General features: G+C 44.6%; 3 protein-coding genes across 5 annotated transcripts in view; 2 read left to right on the plus strand and 1 right to left on the minus strand.

The window, feature by feature from the left end:
- The first annotated feature begins 2414 nt into the window (after nucleotides 1–2414).
- On the plus strand, nucleotides 2415–9572 carry LOC135540033 (succinate dehydrogenase [ubiquinone] iron-sulfur subunit, mitochondrial). The gene is made up of 8 exons (XM_064966339.1): nucleotides 2415–2538; nucleotides 5127–5260; nucleotides 7368–7453; nucleotides 8085–8221; nucleotides 8345–8461; nucleotides 8593–8694; nucleotides 8834–8956; nucleotides 9081–9572. The coding sequence occupies exons 1-8, from the start codon at nucleotides 2434–2436 to the stop codon at nucleotides 9159–9161; spliced, it is 885 nt and encodes a 294-aa protein (XP_064822411.1). The 5' UTR covers nucleotides 2415–2433; the 3' UTR covers nucleotides 9162–9572.
- A 737-nt stretch (nucleotides 9573–10309) lies between these two features.
- Nucleotides 10310–16597, plus strand: mfap2 (microfibril associated protein 2). Its single transcript, XM_064966340.1, is given in 10 exon segments — nucleotides 10310–10430; nucleotides 13971–14031; nucleotides 14182–14202; nucleotides 14205–14231; nucleotides 14725–14745; nucleotides 14942–15025; nucleotides 15162–15197; nucleotides 15315–15402; nucleotides 15502–15575; nucleotides 15698–16597. Coding segments are annotated over 9 exon segments (486 nt in total). The 5' UTR covers nucleotides 10310–10430; nucleotides 13971–14000; the 3' UTR covers nucleotides 15802–16597.
- Nucleotides 16598–16663: 66 nt separating this feature from the next.
- LOC135540032 (rootletin-like) overlaps nucleotides 16664–17944 on the minus strand; it is a 45839-nt gene continuing 44558 nt past the window's right edge. For all 3 annotated transcript variants that reach the window (XM_064966337.1, XM_064966336.1, XM_064966335.1), the window contains one exon: nucleotides 16664–17870. In XM_064966337.1, the coding sequence (XP_064822409.1) occupies nucleotides 17784–17870 (87 nt within the window). In that variant the 3' untranslated portion in view covers nucleotides 16664–17783. The remainder of the gene's footprint in view (nucleotides 17871–17944) is intronic.

The following is a 17944-nucleotide window of genomic DNA, read 5'->3' on the forward strand; positions in this document are numbered from 1 at the left end:
AGAGTTGCACCCCTTCTGAAAAAACCTACACTCGATCCCTCCGATGTCAACAACTACAGACCAGTATCCCTTCTTTCTTTTCTCTCCAAAACTCTTGAACGTGCCGTCCTTGGCCAGCTCTCCCGCTATCTCTCTCAGAATGACCTTCTTTATCCAAATCAGTCAGGTTTCAAGACTAGTCATTCAACTGAGACTGCTCTTCTCTGTATCACGGAGGAGCTCCGCACTGCTAAAGCTAACTCTCTCTCCTCTGCTCTCATCCTTCTAGACCTATCGGCTGCCTTCGATACTGTGAACCATCAGATCCTCCTCTCCACCCTCTCCGAATTGGGCATCTCCGGCGCGGCCCACGCTTGGATTGCGTCCTACCTGACAGGTCGCTCCTACCAGGTGGCGTGGCGAGAATCTGTCTCCTCGCCACGCGCTCTCACCACTGGGGTCCCCCAGGGCTCTGTTCTAGGCCCTCTCCTATTCTCGCTATACACCAAGTCACTTGGCTCTGTCATAACCTCACATGGTCTCTCCTATCATTGCTATGCAGACGACACACAATTAATCTTCTCCTTTCCCCCTTCTGATGACCAGGTGGCGAATCGCATCTCTGCATGTCTGGCAGACATATCAGTGTGGATGACGGATCACCACCTCAAGCTGAACCTCGGCAAGACGGAGCTGCTCTTCCTCCCGGGGAAGGACTGCCCGTTCCATGATCTCGCCATCACGGTTGACAACTCCATTGTGTCCTCCTCCCAGAGCGCTAAGAACCTTGGCGTGATCCTGGACAACACCCTGTCGTTCTCAACTAACATCAAGGCGGTGGCCCGTTCCTGTAGGTTCATGCTCTACAACATCCGCAGAGTACGACCCTGCCTCACACAGGAAGCGGCGCAGGTCCTAATCCAGGCACTTGTCATCTCCCGTCTGGATTACTGCAACTCGCTGTTGGCTGGGCTCCCTGCCTGTGCCATTAAACCCCTACAACTCATCCAGAACGCCGCAGCCCGTCTGGTGTTCAACCTTCCCAAGTTCTCTCACGTCACCCCGCTCCTCCGCTCTCTCCACTGGCTTCCAGTTGAAGCTCGCATCCGCTACAAGACCATGGTGCTTGCCTACGGAGCTGTGAGGGGAACGGCACCGCAGTACCTCCAGGCTCTGATCAGGCCCTACACCCAAACAAGGGCACTGCGTTCATCCACCTCTGGCCTGCTCGCCTCCCTACCACTGAGGAAGTACAGTTCCCGCTCAGCCCAGTCAAAACTGTTCGCTGCTCTGGCCCCCCAATGGTGGAACAAACTCCCTCACGACGCCAGGACAGCGGAGTCAATCACCACCTTCCGGAGACACCTGAAACCCCACCTCTTCAAGGAATACCTAGGATAGGATAAAGTAATCCTTCTCACCCCCCTTAAATGATTTAGATGCACTATTGTAAAGTGGCTGTTCCACTGGATGTCAGAAGGTGAATTCACCAATTTGTAAGTCGCTCTGGATAAGAGCGTCTGCTAAATGACTTAAATGTAAATGTTAAATGGGTTAAATACTTATTTCCCTCCTTAAAATGCAAATCAATTTATAACATTCTTGACATGTGTTTTTCTGGATTATTTTGTTGTTATTCTGTCTCTCACTGTTCAAATAAACCTACCATTAAAATGATAGACTGATAATTTCTTTGTCAGTGGGCAAACATACAAAATCAACAGGGGATCAAATACTTTTTCCCTTCACTATATATCGTCCATATTGTCATTAAACCACGTCTCGATGAAACGTAAGATGTTACAGTTTTTGATGTTCTGTTGGTAGGATAATCTTAATCCTAGATTATCCAAGATTCTCATAAAGCTGCCCGATCTGCGGCCCCATTTCCTGCATCTTCCGTCAAGCAAAATACGTGAATATGGGCCTGTACCAGTGAAAGCAGGATGTCCTTCTCGTCGGACTCGTTAAAGCTGAAGGTTTCTTCCAGTCCGTGGTGAGTAATCGCAACTCTGATGTCCAGAAGTTAGTTTCGGTCATAAGAGACAGTAGCAGCAACATTATGTACACAATATGTTTAAAAACAAGTTACACAAAAAGCAAAAAAACTAACTAAATAGCACAATTGGTTGGGAGAATGTAAAACGTCAGCCATACATTTCCACGTTTATTAGCTTTGCAAAGCGAATTATTGTCCAAATCGTGAAAATAAGACCTGTGTAATGTTGTGCGTAACTTTTCAACATCGTGGCACATATTTGGAGTCTGTGGTTCAAGTGGTTTGAATGAACGAATATCCTTCGAAAGTCCAAACTGTCTTTACCTCGGTGTCAATTTACCAACCTAATTCCCCACTAATAGCGCCATTTGGCCTTCTGGTGTACCAAAATGCAATGACACTGCCAGTGTGATCGAGGCGTAAAGGAAATACCGCAGTGCATTCTGGTATAGCATATGCAGCGAGAGGTCAGAGTAACGTTGCTCAAGATGTCGGTCGTCTGTCTCTCGTCCTTGGGTCGCTGTAGCGCCGTGGCATTCCGATCTTCCGCCGGAATGGTGGTAAGGCTGTGTTAAATACGTCTGTGTCCATTTTAACGATTACCTAAACGGAATGTGCTTTGTTGACCTTTTCCAAACGATATGCGTTTGTCGGCTAGTTATCTAGCTGCTTGCTTCGTCCCTCAACGAACTATTGTTTACAGACCGCTCGTTGCGGAAGCTTCCGTAGCCTGACATACTTGATCAACCAAATCTAAACTATTCGGTTTCACCAGAATAACGTTTCCAGTCAACAGAGGCATATTCAGTATCTCCAGGAACAAAATTTAAGATTGTGTGGAATGTGGCCTTCGCTATCAAATCAGCTTTTTAAACACGCTTTTATCCGGTCTCCCATTTGACGCCCGTGGTGGGTGGGCTGTCATTGTAGTCCATTTTAGACCACGTAGTCACGCGAGAGTAAACTACAACATCTTCCACTCCTACAGCCGGAAAATGGGAGACCCGCGATAACGTGTTTTAAACGCTTATTTGATAGCGAAGGACACATTGAATCGTAAGTGTTTTTCCTGCTGAGTATGCCTCTGACTGGAAACTATATTTTAGTGAAACCGAATAGTTTAGATTTAGTTAATCAAGGATTGCTCACACCTACAGCATCATAGCACAAAATGGTATGCAGCATAGATACGGTACCAGTCAAACGTTGACACAACTACACATTCCAGGGTTTTTCTTTATTTTACTATTTTCTACATTGTAGAATAATAGTGAAGACGTCAACTCTGTAATAACTCACATGGAATCATGTAGTAACCAAAAAAGTGTTAAACAAATCAAAATGTATTTTATATTTGAGATTCTTCAAAGTAACCACCCTTTGCCGTAATGACAGCTTTGCACACTCTTGGCATTCTCTCAACCAGTTTCATGAGGTAGTCACCTGGAATGCATTTCAATTAACAGGTGTGCCTTCTTCAAAGTAAATTTGTGGAATTTCTTTCCTTAATGCGTTTGAGCCAATCAGTTGCATTGTGACAAGGTAGGGGTGGTATACAGAAAATGGTCTATTACCAAATAGGGCTAAGTCCATATTATGGCAAGAACAGCTCAAATAAGCAAAGAGAAACAACATTCCATCATTACTTTAAGACATGAAGGTCAGTCAATATGGAACATTTCAAGAACTTTTAAAGTTTCTTCAAGTACAGTCGCAAAAACATCAAGCGCTATGATTAAACTGGTTCTCATGAGGACCGCCACAGGAAAGGAAGACCCTAAGTTACCTATGCTGCAGAGGATAGGTTCATTCGCGTTACCAGCCTCAGAAATTGCATCCCAAATAAATGCTTCACAGAGCTCAAGTAACAGACACATCTCAACATCAACTGTTCAGAGGAGACTGCGTGAATCAGGCTTCATGGTTGAATTGCTGCAAACAAACCATTAATAAAGGACAACAGTAAGAAGAAGAGACTTGCTTGGGCCAAGAAACATGAGCAATGGACATTAGACCAGTGGAAATCTGTCCTTTGGTCTGATTCCAAATTTTTGGTTCCAAGGTGAACGGATGATGTCCACGTGTGGTTCCCAATGTGAAGCGTGGAGGCGGTGGTGTGGGGGTGCTTTGCTGGTGACACTGTCAGTGATTTATTTTGAATTCGTGGCACCCTTAACCAGGAAGCAGCGACACATCATCCCATCTGGTTTGCGTTTAGTCCCACTATCATTTGTTTTTCAACAGGACAATGGCCTCCACAATCCACCGACCTCAACCCAATTGAGATGGTTTGGGATGAGTTGGACCGCAGAGTGAAGGAAAAGCAGCCAACAAGTGCTCTGCATATGTGGGAACTCCTTCAAGACTGTTGGAAAGCATTCCAGGTGAAGTTAGTTGAGAGAATGCCAAGTGTGCAAAGCTGTGTAATTGCTGGCGATTTCTTTAGATGCAAAAAAACGTCTGAGCTCAAGTCCTCCCACACCAGTCACCGGTACACACCGGTCAACTCCATCATAAATGGTTGAGTTTAATCAACTAGAGTCAGAGCTGACAGTAAGCAAAGACTTGTGGATGTTTTAGCAACGGCTGCCAAAAATAGCACGGTAATGTTAACAGGATGGGTGACTTTGCTTAGTCCTTTTTAAAGGCACTTTTGCTCTATTGTTTGATCTTGCTTCATCTGTTTCTTGTCAATACTTCATATTGTGTCCATTGGAGATGGTGCTATTGTTCACATGTTTAAAATTAAGTAAATGCATTATGTGTGGAATGAGTTGGGTTAGTGGTGTAAGGTTAGATGATCCTGTAACTCTTGATGTAATGTAGTTATGTGATCTGTAGGGGGACGGTATGGGAATGGCACAAAATATGTCTGACCTTGCTCCACCGGGTATTACGCTTCCTCTGATGTAGCATCAGCTTACCCTTCCCCATATCCTGACCTTAGATCATTGTCTCTGTGGGGCAACTTCACCCAATTCCCTCAAATCCCTTCTATAAACCTACTCTCTGTGATGGACTAATGTTAAACAATTCACTCAACACTGTTTATACAATCCTCATGCCAGGAACATTGTCGTCATTCATGTGTTTTGTTATGACACGCATGGTAGAAGCAGTCCTCCTCACTCGCCTCTCTTACTGTTAGGCGGTTCGGTATGCCCAGACAGCAGCGGCCACAGCCCCACAGCCTAGAATCAAGAAGTTCCAGGTGTACCGCTGGGACCCAGATACAGTTGGGGACAAGCCCCGCATGCAGACCTTCGACATTGACCTCAACACGTAAGTACAGCCCACCTTATCAGCTGCACACTTCCATTAGGTTGTTGGACCAAGGACTTTGTCATTTATTGAATGTTATCACAAAACACGTTTCCATCTACAGTTTTTATGTGAGTAAAGTCAAGCCGTATAAATGTATGACGGAAACAGGAAGTGTTGGTAGATTTTTAATAAATGTCGACAGACAATTTGTTAATTCGACATGGTGGGATATTTCTGTCGGTGAAATTAATTATGCAACGAATTGAGGTGGAAATGATTTCTTGTGCATACTTTTCCAAGAAATTGCACAGTTTAGGCTACTGGGTGGTGAAAGTGCACGGTTATGAACTTGATGCTCCTTTCCAATAAAATTGTGGGTCTTAATTTGTATGCTAGTGACATGATGATTGGTGCTTAAGCTGCCAATTAACAAACAAAAATGATCTTGCTCTTATCCATGTCATCATTTAACCTAACCAGTTCAGTGCCAACTATCAGTAAACTGTTCTCGAGAGTATGCACGAAAACCAGATTGGTCAAGTTTGTCGCAACAGTTTGTCTGGCAACTCTATCGGTGTAGCAAAAAATACAATGGAAACTCATTTAACTCCTATTTTATTTATTCGGTACATGACAACTTAAGTGCAAACATGTTTTTTTTATTTAGTATTTTATGTGCATGACTTCATCACGCACAGCCTTTTATCCCTAACAAAGTCAGTCTGACACACCTCTGGTGTGGAATTGCATGTATGATAAAATATGCAGTTAATTTTTTTGCATGAGAATCTGTTGCAAATTGAATGGAAACCTAGCTACTGTGCTATATATTTTTAGTACCGAGCTCCCCTTGTATATGGTGGTGATGGAAGACTACCCCTCTAGATCAGACTGGCTGTTCTTGACTGGTCCTGGGCATTGGCATGTTCTGTTGATGTTCATCTTCTTTCATTTAGGAGTTTGCGACTTGGGAGTTACAGAATGACTTCACATGTCTCAATGTGGCCAACTATATCTCTCGATACAGTTCTCAGAAACAAAAGATCATGTTGCAGTGGTGTTCAGGGCATTAAGTATTAGCTCAAATGATGACACTGTTTGAGAGCGAATCATGAGCACCCTTCATATGGAATTAAGGAGGATAACCCTGATACTCTGGACAGGTTCCCAGTCCTACTTATGTTCTTTCTCTATCTGTTCAGCCCTATTGGCTCACCTCTGGCAATGAGGCATCGTGACAGTACACCACGGTATTTTTATCACAAGTTCACAGCATGGATATGTATAGTATGTGTCAATCCTGTTGTCATATTTCTTCAGTGTACAGCTGTCAAATCTAATTTAATTTGTCACATGCTTTGTAAACTGATGGATACTAACAATGAAATGCTTATTTACAGACCCATGCCAACATGCAGAGAGAAAGAAAATAGAAAAGTAATAATATACAATGAGTAACGATAACTTGGCTATATACATGGGGTACTGAGTCGATGTACGGTGTGTGTCGTATCACTAGGCAACAGGATAGAAAACGCCATAGCCGCAGTGTATGGGATGAGTAAAAAAGGGTCAGTGCAGATAGTCAGTCTGGGTAACTATTGGTTATTTAGCAGTCTTACGGCTTGGGGGGTAGAAGCTGTTCAGGGTCCTGTTGGTTCCAGACTTGCATCGGTACTGCTGCCGTGCGGTAGCAGAGAGAACAGTCTGACTTGGGGGGCTGGATTGTTTGACTATTTTTTGGGGGCCTTCCTCTGAAACTGCCTGGTATAGAGGTCCTGGATGGCAGGGATCTCAGCCCCAGTGATTTACTGGGCGATCCGCATTCATAGCGCCTTGCGGGCAGATGCCAAGCAGTGTCCATACCAAGCGGTGGTGCAGCCAGTCAAGATGCTCTCAATAGCTCAGCTGTACAACTTTGAGGATCCGAGGGCCTGTGCCACACTTTTTTTTTCAGCCTCCTGACTGGAAGAGGCGTTGTCGTGCCATCTTCACGACTGTTGGGGTGTGTGGATCATGATAGATCCTGTTTGCGTAGATCATGATAAATCCTGTGTGTGGACCATGATAGATCCTGTGTGTCTTAGGAAACAATAAGTTGACTGTGCTTCCCTCCTTTCCACAGCTGTGGCCCCATGGTATTAGACGCCCTCATCAAGATCAAGAACGAGATGGACGGCACTTTGACCTTCCGTCGCTCCTGCAGAGAGGGTCAGTGTGGGAAGGGAAGTGGGGTTAGTTTGGGACACTGATGAATAGATAAAATTGTTGGAATGATTCTAGTAATGAATCACTAAATGTTCTGTGGGAAGTGAGAGAAGAGCTGGGATTAGTGTTCTTAAAGGTTGACTTACTGTATTTTTGTTACGTGAGGGGATTTAGGTAGCATCAAGGTTGGTAAAAGATTGGAGAAGAGGTTGGGAGTTTGGTATGACTCGCCCAGTGATCAGACTAAAAATGGGACTCGTTGCGTCTCTGCTTGGCACTCGGCATTAAGGAGATAGATTGGGGGTAAGGCCCTGCGGTAGACTACCGTCCTGTCCAGAGTGTGTAACTTGTACATCAAGTTGCCTCATGCTACAGAAACAGGAGATAGGCTCCTATGAGCCGTTACGGCTCACACACGCCAAGGCTACTAAGGTTGGAAAGTGTGTCCAGGATGGAATTATCGAAGAACAGGATGTCCAGGGATGATACCAGGGCAGCTTAGTTCTAGTGACTGACAATCCTCAGATGGATATGCTCTAGCCAAGGAAACCTAACACGTGTCAGTTCCTTCTACAACTTCATATAATGTCCAAGGTGTCTAATACAGTGTGTATGTGGGTTTGCTATGGATCAGGTATCTGTGGATCCTGTGCAATGAACATCAATGGAGGCAACACACTGGCCTGCCTCAACAAGATTGACACCAACACCAGCAAGGCTACCAAGATCTACCCTCTGCCACACATGTACGTGGTCAAGGACCTGGTGCCTGTGAGTGTCATGACATTCCATACAAGCTCTTCACAAACTGGCTGGATTCCTTTATCCACCATTATGGCTTTCAATGTTAGAAATTGGAATGAGTTTTGTGATTGGGTTCTGTTTTGGTTGCAGGATATGAGTAATTTCTATGCTCAGTACAAGTCGATTGAGCCCTACCTGAAGAAGAAAGATGAGACAAATGAGGGAAAGGAACAATACCATCAGACTGTGGAGGACAGACAAAAACTGGTACACCCAAATTACCCTTGTTCAATTTGCAATGAGCATAATTTAGACGTATGAACTTAGGGCTGCTATTGTGTCCATTCTGCACTCTTCTCCCTTTCCTCCTCATGACTTGATAATTCTCTCCCTCCCAGGACGGGCTGTATGAATGTATCCTGTGTGCGTGCTGCAGCACCAGCTGTCCCAGCTACTGGTGGAATGGAGACAAGTACTTGGGACCTGCTGTCCTCATGCAGGTCTGTGTATTTGAGTTTAGACTAGTCTGAGAACTTTTTTATTTAGAGTTGTTGTATTTGGATCAACGGACCACTGGTGGGTGAATGTGTGTATGCACCTTGGACTGTTTGTGAGCTCACATGTCCGTCCTCCCTCCAGGCCTATCGTTGGATGATCGACTCGCGAGACGAGTTCACAGAGGAGCGTCTTTCCAAACTGCAGGATCCTTTCTCTCTCTACCGCTGTCACACCATCATGAACTGCACTAAGACCTGCCCCAAGGTAACCTCAGTCTAGTAAACAGCACTACTCCCTTCCAAGGGCTAACAGTAAACCTCACTGCTTACGAGCACACTTCTTCTTCCTCATTGTACTCAAATGCATCACCTCTCTCCTACTCTTACAGGGCCTTAACCCAGGGAAGGCGATTGCAGAGATTAAGAAGATGATGGCCACTTACAAGGAGAAGAAATCAGCTTCTGCTTGAACCCCCACCCCATAAATTATACTATAATTAAGATTCCCTACCAGTGGGTTCTGCTGGGCCTACACACCTGTTCAACACCTCCACACTCTAGCACTACTGACTGACACTGGACTCCAAGGGCAATGGGTGCATGGTCCACGCCGGATTGGTGTGTGTGTACTGTAGCGCGAGAGCGTGTGTTTGTGTGTAAGAGAATGCATGGGTGCATACTGTATGTGAGACTTGACCCACTGACTTAAATGGTGCATTCCTTAGTTCATATACCCATTGTTTGGTCTCGTAGGTGTGTGTGGGTGGGTTTGAGTTCAGAGTGTGATGTATTCACAGATATTAAATATGTATATGATCTGCAGCTCTTCTGTCATACCTATATCTATCAGGAGTCTGCTTGTAATAAATCCAATGCTTTAATGCCTGCAGTTGTTTCCCTTGTTATTACGCTTGCTTCAGACCAGATGTCTCTGTTTATTCCTTTAGTAATAGTTATCACCCCTCGGCTTTATTACATTTACATTTAAGTCATTTAGCAGACGCTCTTATCCAGAGCGACTTACAAATTGGTGAATTCACCTTCTGACATCCAGTGGAAGCACCGTGTTGATTGGCGTGATTCTTTGTACAGCATTTGAATGGTGATGGGTTTTTAGGATCAGCTAAATACAAAAAAATAAAAAATACTGTATGTGTGCTACAGTGGGTAGTGCCGTAATTTCAATCTATATCCTCTAGGTGTCAGTCTTTCACATACTTAACTGGAGTTGAGTGAGAAGGGAGAACAAATAAGGACCCTGTCCAAAAAAAGCCCCTTCAGTGTATGCAATTTGGCGAGTCTCCCGAAGCCGATTGTTGGGCATGTCATTAATGCACCATTGCAAATGAATCAATAAAATAGAACCATGAATGTATCTACCATTTTTAAATGGTTCAAGTTCTGTCACACGGTACTGCCCTGCTAATTGACTGTCCCCTATCATGAACAATGACGTGGACAATCCAAAATCATACACGAAAAATGATATGCCTTGAGATCAATTATGTGTGTGTACTGCTTTCAAACATCCCTATTTATCCATCCTTGAGGGCTAGGGGGTTTATGTGCAGTCAGTGCGGTGGTCTCCAGTCTGTGGTTGGTGGGGGTCGGCGATGTGTCCGACACAAGGCGGGAGAGGGGGTTTGAAGGCGGGGCGCTACAATGTGCGGTTCGGTCAGAAGTTGCTGAAGACGGGACGCATTAGACTTGCGGATCGCCAGAGCTAAATTGAATTAGAGGTAAGAACTGCAAGTTGTTTAAATTAATATATTTAGATATGAAATAATTGCAGTATTTGTAAGCATGTCCGCTTATTTGGATTACTTTGAATATTGACCATTAATCAATGACCAAGGAGTTGGGCTACATTTCTTAACTTTTACCATGTGTCAGGGTGGTGTGGGTTTTTGATCACTTATCAGATATTTGAAATATACATATTTGTATCCATCATCAGTACCGAGTTATAGGCCTACCTGAAGAAAAAAAACTATAAAATACGAAGTCTACAAGTTCAATAATATCATGCAAGCAGTGGTGGTCTGTCAACTAAGCTGATTCTGTGTCTTTTCTTTACAATTCACGACATGATTGGGCCTCATGTAATTATTCAACAGGTACTTAAATCTTTCATTTATTCAGATTGTTATAGGTTGACATGAGGTTGTCTATTTGTTGTCTGTTTACACTGTTGTGGAGAATGGGGCAATCTGCAATCCAGGGGGTGGGGTTATAGCTGGGGGCAATGACAATACAATGGAGAGGGGCTGGCCAACATAAATAAAATGAGAGGACAAGGGAGAAAAGAATGCGGACTAATGGGGGGTTTTAAGAGGGGAGGAGATTGGAGGCAGGGGAAGAGATGGAGAGAGAAATCATATATGTTTTTACATAGTGCTTGAAAACACACTGTGTTTCGTATGAGGAGGCATGAAGATTGGGAGTTCTCCCTCTTCATGTTTGCATTGTTGCGAAGTCCCCATGCTTTGGGGGAGGGGGTCAGTTAGGGCTGGGGAGGGGAGGGGGGCGAAATGGGGTTGAGGAGGAGGGTGTAATAGCTCCCAGATGTGTGCTGTGAAAACATATGGTTTTCGATAGCCACTGTGATGCACAAGAGGAATATCTGAACACACACACTTTGGTGACATGTACCTTCATACATACATGTACACTCTGAAACACTACCGCCAGACCTCATAGTATGAAACATTAAATGTGATGATACTCACACATATACACACTGATGATCACATGATAGCACACTCAGTGCACAAAAAAACACACACAAGCTAGACTGTCTGATTGTGTGCAGTACAGAAGGGGAGAAGTATTTGTTCATTCCACAAGGAAAGTAGCCTAATATTGTGGTCTGCACAGTTACTTATAAGCAGTCTAGTTAGAAAGACTGTTCTCTGTGCCAATTGTTCCCAACTGAATGTGAGTTGTTGCAGTTTATAAGTGGTTTATGAACTTCACTGTGCCATTGTCATGTACTTGAAAACTGTAATAAGCATTGGAGGGGGGTCTTATTGCAGCAGTGTACTGCTATCCTCTGAGAATACAGTCCTCTCTCTCTCTTCACTAACTCCCCCTTCCTCACTCTCTCTCACTCTCACACTCTCTTTTTGGCGTGGCATACAGTGGTCATACTGTACGAACTCAACCTGGCCAGCTCTCTGCTTGTTAGCGAGAGAGAGAGGAGTAGAGAGGGGGAGGGGTTCAGGGAAATGACAAGAGAGGGCGACATAGAGGAAATGAGAGACGTGGAGGGAGGAATATGGAAGATGGGGAGTGAAGGAGGGGTGGGGTGGAGGGGCTCAGTGGTTCTTTTCCTGGAATTTAGCCCCTGGTCTGTCTGCTTTAGAGTGTTTCGTAGTGGAATGGAGAAAAGGAGAAAAACAGAGGGATTGTTAAGAAAGACAGACGTGCCACATTCTTGCTGTCAAAGTTTTCCTTTTTCCCCTTGACTGTTTGGGGCCAGGGGAGGGCAGAGTGGAGGGTAAAAGAGAGAGGGAAGAGGTGAGGTCAGAATGCAGGATAGGAGAGAGATGGAAGGGAAAAGACAAGAGGCCCATGGATAAAAGACTGTGATGAGGCCCATGGATAAAAGACTGTGATGAGGCCCATGGGTAAAAGACTGTGATGAGGCCCATGGATAAAAGACTGTGATGAGGCCCATGGATAAAATACTGTGATGAGGCCCATGGATAAAAGACTGTGATGAGGCCCATGGATAAAAGACTATGATGAGGCCCATGGATAAAAGACTGTGATGAGGCCCATGGGTAAAAGACTGTGATGAGGCCCATGGATAAAATACTGTGATGAGGCCCATGGATAAAAGACTGTGATGAGGCCCATGGATAAAAGACTGTGATGAGGGCCATGGATAAAAGACTGTGATGAGGCCCATGGATAAAAGACTATGATGAGGCCCATGGGTAAAAGACTGTGATGAGGCCCATGGGTAAAAGACTGTGATGAGGCATGGATAAAAGACTGTGATGAGGCCCATGGGTAAAAGACTGTGATGAGGCCCATGGGTAAAAGACTGTGATGAGGCCCATGGATAAAAGACTGTGATGAGGCCCATGGATAAAAGACTGTGATGAGGCCCATGGATAAAAGACTGTGATGAGGCCCATGGGTAAAAGACTGTGATGAGGCCCATGGATAAAAGACTGTGATGAGGCCCATGGATAAAAGACTGTGATGAGGCCCATGGATAAAAGACTGTGATGAGGCCCATGGGTAAAAGACTGTGATGAGGCCCATGGGTAAAAGACTGTGATGAGGCCCATGGATAAAAGACTGTGATGAGGCCCATGGATAAAAGACTGTGATGAGGCCCATGGATAAAAGACTGTGATGAGGCCCATGGATAAAAGGCTGTGATGAGGCCCATGGGTAAAAGACTGTGATGAGGCCCATGGGTAAAAGACTGTGATGAGGCCCATGGATAAAAGACTGTGATGAGGCCCATGGATAAAAGACTGTGATGAGGCCCATGGGTAAAAGACTGTGATGAGGCCCATGGATAAAAGACTGTGATGAGGCCCATGGGTAAAAGACTGTGATGAGGCATGGATAAAAGACTGTGATGAGGCATGGATAAAAGACTGTGATGAGGCCCATGGGTAAAAGACTGTGATGAGGCCCATGGGTAAAAGACTGTGATGAGGCCCATGGGTAAAAGACTGTGATGAGGCCCATGGGTAAAAGACTGTGATGAGGCCCATGGATAAAAGACTGTGATGAGGCCCATGGGTAAAAGACTGTGATGAGGCCCATGGATAAAAGACTGTGATGAGGCCCATGGATAAAAGACTGTGATGAGGCCCATGGGTAAAAGACTGTGATGAGGCCCATGGGTAAAATACTGTGATGAGGCCCATGGGTAAAAGACTGTGATGAGGCCCATGGGTAAAAGACTGTGATGAGGCCCATGGATAAAAGACTGTGATGAGGCCCATGGGTAAAAGACTGTGATGAGGCCCATGGGTAAAAGACTGTGATGAGGCCCATGGATAAAAGACTGTGATGAGGCCCATGGGTAAAAGACTGTGATGAGGCCCATGGATAAAAGACTGTGATGAGGCCCATGGGTAAAAGACTGTGATGAGGCCCATGGGTAAAAGACTGTCACAGTTGGGAATCTGAAAAACGACACAGAAATACATCTATGACACAGCGAACACTATGTAACAGATGTGTGTTTCTGTATCACTTGGAATCAGTAACCCTTTGAAAATGTATACAGTCTTCTCTCTCCTCCTCAGTGTCAGTCTACCTCCACAGAGACAGCGATCATGAGAGTCCTACTACTGCTCTCCATGCCAGGTGAGTCCAGCACAGTCGCACTGAACACTGCAAAATATACACAACACTCTAATGTACACACAACAGTAGACTAACCCAATAAACATTCTATACAACAAAACACTTGTCCAGCACCTTTGTCTAAACATTTAGGCAACTTTGCCTCAACAGTCCTCCTGCTAGCTCAGCCCCCCTCTACCAAGAACCATTTCCTTTCCTGGGTGAGTTCATCCATGTCTTTATTACACTGTCTGTCCACGTGTACAAACACACCGTGACTCAGTACTGTGTCTCTTCACATGTGGTCATTATTTCAATGTCTTTTTTCTACCCACCCCGAGAGTATACCATTTTACCAGGTAGATGGAAACATTGAATGTCCTGTGTATTGTAATTTGTTTATTGTAAATACTTCAATGACCACTTACTATCTCAGCGCTTGTTAACATCTTGATTATGAAGTCATGCACAAAGACAATCTACCGTACATTTCCTCCCAATTTTAAAAGCAGGTGGTCGATGTTATATTCTTGCAAGACTTGCAACGTTTTATGTGAAATCCCCACTGTGCTTGAGAAGATCTCTGCTATTCATCTGTCACATGAAGAGTTGCTGGCCTGTCTGTCAGTCTGCCTGCTGTACATTTATCACAATATGTTATCAATGTAACAAAGGAATATCTCATACTGTACCTTTGTTCATTTTGCTTCACAGAGGACTATGATTATTTCCCAGGTAAGATACTTGTGTGATCTTGTTACCTATTCTACTCCTGTAGTATCATTAGTTTTGATAGACTGATGTAGAGAGCTTCTCTGCCCTTTGGTGATGTACTGAAAGTTCTGCTCAGTACCTCCATTTTCCTTGAGAGAATTCAGCAATTCCCTTGTTGCTCACCATCTCTCTCTCCCCCCCCCCCCCCCCCTATCAGATAATCCTGACACGGATGTCCAGCAGCAGATTCTGTCACAGGTTCCCCAAACGTTCCCTGGTCCCGAACGTCCTGGTCTGTCTGGTACTCACACCTTTCATTATCTACTATTCAACATTTGTTATCAACTGGTATGTTCAACATCTATATCCACTGTCCTGTTCTTCTGTCGTATTAGTAGGGTTATTCCATTAAAATGTGAGTTTCTGTTTTGTTTCAGAGCAAGAGACAGAGCCCACAGAACCTGGCCCCCTAGGTAAAAAAACAGAGAGGGAGGGTCTGTGTGAATAGTTTTTGATGGATGACTGACCTGGACTATTATGCTGTGTGTAGATGATTGTGTTGGATGGCTCATATGTTTTCTGTTGTGTAGATTGTCGAGAGGAGCAGTACCCCTGCACCAGACTCTACTCTGTTCACAAACCATGCAAACAGTGTCTGAATAGCCTCTGCTTCTACAGGTCTGATATTGCACACCTAACCCTTAACTTATCATGATAGCATTGAACATGGATTATAAAGTGTTCAACATCCCACTAACACCGTTCCTCTCTCCTCAGCTTGCGAAGGGTGTATGTGGTCAACAAGGAGGTGTGTGTCAGGACCGTGTGTGCGCATGAAGAGCTGCTAAGAGGTGAGGTGTTCTTGTATACAATGCACAACCAGCTGTCCCCACTAAAGAAACACACACACCCGTTCAGTTTTGTATTCACCTCTGTGAAGGACAAAGGCTGTAACACTTCTCTCTCTCTGTAGCTGACATGTGCCGTGACCAGTTCTCTCGTTGTGGTGTAGCGGCGGTGAGTGGCCAGTGTGGGTCACTGGGGAGCAGCTGTGGGAAGAGCTGTGGAGGCTGTTGAGAACATGGGACACATCAGAGAACACCAGCCCAAATACTGCCACATCTCTAGGGTCCACATCCCACCTCCTTCCCATCCCATTTTCTGTTTAATCTTTGACTGTATTCCACTTTGGTACCAAAGAACTCCCATGTTTCTTCTCTTTTCATCTCTCCTCCCTTTCAGAATTCCATACATAATGAGAAGTGGGATCAGTAGAACGTGTGTATGGATAAATATATATTCTTTTATACTCAACAGAACATTGATGACTGTATAATGTCACTGGTGCTATAAAATCACTACCACACTGGTGCTAAGGAATGGAAATCAGCAATCAGAGGCACATAAAAAAGCAACATTTTTATCTTGTTTTTTATGCCTAATTTTATCCTATATTCTAAATCATTGTGTGATGTTTGTTGTTGTTTACTATACCTGTGTTGAAAAGCAGTCATAGTAATGAGGGGACAGCCAGAGTGACAGCTACTGCTTACTGACCTCAACAACAGAGGCATTAGCAAAACTCAATCATCCATAACCATCCCACTGCCTTGGCACTGACTGGGTGGCAAGCAGCGAAAATCAGACTTGAAGAGACGGGTGCTGACCCCTGACCTCTCGAGTGTTATTGTGTAACATGGTCAACGTGACTAGAGCTACAGTGGCTGATGACCTTGCAGTGAGTGCATAGGTTCACATATCAGTGGCAAGAAGTGCTTTGAAATGTGGCTCACAAATTGTTACTGTACTACTGCTTTGTAAAACCCTTTCACTATACTGGAGAAAAAAATACATGTTTTTTACTACAACTTTACCTTGGTGTGACTAATTCTGATGAGTTGGATTGTTTGTGCTTTATATGGATCAAACAAACCAGCAGTGTTGTCAAAGATTCTTTATCAACATTCATTTCTTACAGATACACCACTGTTCTCTCATTTCAATTCCCTTACAAACATGATTGATGCATGTGTATACATCCCCTAAACATCATCCTGATAGTTATCATAAATGGACCTCAATATGTGCTATTCCTAGTTAGTTACAAGTATATCAATCTAAATTCACAAACTGATATACATACAGCACATAAATATTTAACAGTCTTATGGCTTGGGGGTAGAATCTGTTCAGGGTCCTGTTGGTTCCAGACTTTGTGCATCGGTACTGTTTGGCATGCGGTAGCAGAGAGAACAGTCTATGACCTGGGGGCTGAATTGTTTGACAATGTTTTGGGGCCCTCCTCTGAAACTGCCTGGTATAGAGGTCCTGGATAGCAGGGAGCTCAGTCCCAGTGATTTATTGGGCGATCCACACTGCTCTCTGTAGCGCCTTGCGGTCAGATGCCAAGCAGTGTCCATACCAAGCGGTGATGCAGCCAGTCAAGATGCTCTCGATGGCTCAGCTGTACAACTTTCTGAGGATCCGAGGGCCCAAGCCACATTTTTTCAGCCTCCTGAAGGGAAGACGTGTTGTCGTGCCCTCTCCACGACTTGGTGTGTGTGGACCATGATAGATCCTGTGTGTTTGTATATCACAAACTGATATACATACAGCACATAAATACTTCATCTCATGTGCTCACATCATGTGCTCTACATATAATAGTGTATATTGGTCCAGACAAAATAGTTGGTTCAATCTCAACCAGATACTAGCAAGATGGACAGTACAGTAGTTCCTTCATATGGCCGATCAATTTGTTGCCTAGTGCTCAAACAGTGACTCAGACTCGGTTCTCCCTTTGTATTCTGTTCTGCTGGTGTGCGTGGGAGGGAATCAAGGCCAACTGTATACTGGCAGCTGAGGATCTCATTCCTCCTCTGTTGTACCGGATGACACTTCTATCATCCACAGTCTCCTCCCGTGGTGTCGCTGACTTTCCCCCTGAGTAGGAGAGGCTTGTGTCAAATCATAGGAGATGATGATTAGATATTGGTTCTTGGAGCTGTTAGTGGGCTTTAGTACCCATGGAGGGACACAGGTGAACTGCTCAGTGCTCAGTTCCCCCCAGACATCAGGGAGGTGGGTAGAGATGGCTGCCTCCGCCTCATCTCCTGCTGCAGCTGCTCCTTCAGAGTGGACACCTGTGGGACGGACAAACAGACAGACGAGGTCAGGGACAGACATTAAGGGTATGTCTTCTTGCCCTTTAACCTCA

This window comes from Oncorhynchus masou, chromosome 5 (assembly GCF_036934945.1).
Source record: "Oncorhynchus masou masou isolate Uvic2021 chromosome 5, UVic_Omas_1.1, whole genome shotgun sequence".
Taxonomy (NCBI): domain Eukaryota; kingdom Metazoa; phylum Chordata; class Actinopteri; order Salmoniformes; family Salmonidae; genus Oncorhynchus; species Oncorhynchus masou.

Bases quoted from the DNA above. Each gene is read 5' to 3' on its own strand.
- LOC135540033 (XM_064966339.1), top strand. From the start codon at position 2,434: ATGCAGCGAGAGGTCAGAGTAACGTTGCTCAAGATGTCGGTCGTCTGT. The intron at 7,454-8,084 runs GTCAGTGTGGGA...GCTATGGATCAG, and splicing joins CCGTCGCTCCTGCAGAGAGG to GTATCTGTGGATCCTGTGCA. The intron at 8,462-8,592 runs GTACACCCAAAT...TCTCCCTCCCAG, and splicing joins TGGAGGACAGACAAAAACTG to GACGGGCTGTATGAATGTAT.